Consider the following 1,866-nt stretch of genomic DNA (forward strand, 5'->3'; position numbering starts at 1 on the left):
CAAAAAGCAAGCTAAAACTTGAAATACAAAAGATAAAGGTTAAAAACCTATAGACTTTTGATTATACTATAAAACAACAATTCCTCGGAAATTCAACATTTCCCTAGTTCACAACACGTTGGTGGTCATTGAATAAAAAAAAAACAGGTTCAAGATTTCAAGTACCCTACTTGGTTTTACCGTTTTGTCCAATTTCGGTGGGCCCTACACCATATTTGAACCTAATAACTATCAGAAATTACAATTCATATTCATTACAAAGTTGAAACTAAATACTAACAGGTTCCATATACTTCATACAAAAAGAGACATCAGACATGACAATGGATACAGACGTTAGTTAAGATAAGGGTGAAAACCAATAATGATCAAAATAAAGATTAGAATAAAGACTCATGATTAAGGGCATTCGATTATCACCTCTTTCTAGTAGTAAAAACACAATTGAGTTACTAAAATCGATTGATGTAATAGCTTTACAACCAGACATTTCAATTAAAGCAATATCCACAAAATCTTAGCTTTGAAACATCACTGTGTTAATCAGAATGAAACACATGATTTCATCACCAGAAGTAAATTCAACAAATTAGGTATGTTTATCTGTGATAGTGAAGGAGCTCTAATCAGCAATCAGTCATTTTATTGATTGATTCAGATGCTACAATGGTGTCCTAAATACATACATCGGGGATGAAAATGGCATCCAGGTTTTCACCAAAATCTACGGTTCATCTTCTTATCCAGCACCGCCGCTGCAGATTCCGGCGAGAGAAACTGAAAACCGACAAAGAGAACAAACAGAGGTCGGCCCTTCATCGACATCAGAGGACGGCGGTTGTGGTGGTGGTAAAACCCTACCATCAGCGAATAACATTCCTTCGTTATCCCTATCACGATTATCCTCATCCGTATTCATCACTGCTTCGCCATCAAACAACGCCTCTTCCCCAAACCTCCGTTCCACCTCCAGAAATTCCCCAAGCGACGACGGCTTTAAATCCTCACCACTGCACAACCACCACCACCGCCTCCTCCTCAACCTCTTCCGCCGCCGTTCAGACACTAAATCCACCGCATTACTCTTCCTCCTCCTGCGTCCACCAAACCCGACGGCATTACCATTACCATTACCATTACCATTACTCGGCGTCGATCCGAGAGTGACAGTGGGTGTGGTGTCACGCCGCTGGGAGGGAACTCTGAATGTGATGGTGGGGAAAGTGGTGGCGACGCCCATCAGAGTACCTAAGCTTGTGCTCCGGTCATGGAAGAAGGACCCAGTTGACTCGGTGTCGAGATCAGAGGAGGAGATCGAAGATATTGTCGGAGATGAGAGTGGCGGAAGCAATTCCATCGCTGGATCTACCATTTTTATTTCATCTTATCGCCAATGTTCAGATCTCTGTCTCGGATATATCGGCAACTGATGAGTAATGAATTGACTAATTTACCCTTTAAGTTCATAGATACCTAAATTAACGAAGATCTTGGATATATCAAAGATGTGTTCGTTTTCTAAGAACATTTTAACAAAATTAAATTATCGTCAAAGCATAAAAATATGAAAAATTAACGCCAAATGCACACTCAAGAATTAAGACGAAAAAGACAAAAGAAGAGAAAAGAAAAGGAAACATAGGAGCTGACAAAAGATGATTCTCACCTCAGATGTTTTTATTTTCTGATTTCTTTTGCAGTATAGTATGTTTTTATTTTTTAAATCTTCGTTCTTCTTTTTTTATTTTCTGTAAATCGTACCTATTATTAAACTCTTAACAAGCATTCCATCCCGGATCATCACTGTTAAACGTAGGAAAATCTCATTAAAAACTCGAAACTTTGATCTTATTTATAAGAAATCAT

General features: G+C 38.5%; 1 protein-coding gene across 1 annotated transcript; it reads right to left on the reverse strand.

The window, feature by feature from the left end:
• Window positions 1-623: 623 nt before the first annotated feature.
• LOC145055361 (uncharacterized protein At3g17950-like) lies at window positions 624-1,473 on the reverse strand. Its single transcript, XM_079003656.1, has one exon. It carries the CDS (start codon window positions 1,370-1,372, stop codon window positions 740-742), a length of 633 nt encoding a protein of 210 aa, XP_078859782.1. The 5' UTR covers window positions 1,373-1,473; the 3' UTR covers window positions 624-739.
• Window positions 1,474-1,866: the final 393 nt, after the last annotated feature.

This window comes from Lactuca serriola, chromosome 5 (assembly GCF_051521515.1).
Source record: "Lactuca serriola cultivar US96UC23 chromosome 5, Lser_US96UC23_V15, whole genome shotgun sequence".
Taxonomy (NCBI): Eukaryota; Viridiplantae; Streptophyta; class Magnoliopsida; order Asterales; family Asteraceae; genus Lactuca; species Lactuca serriola.

Excerpts from the sequence above, each read along its gene's own strand:
- LOC145055361 (XM_079003656.1), bottom strand. The coding sequence starts at position 1,372 with ATGGTAGATCCAGCGATGGAATTGCTTCCGCCACTCTCATCTCCGACA.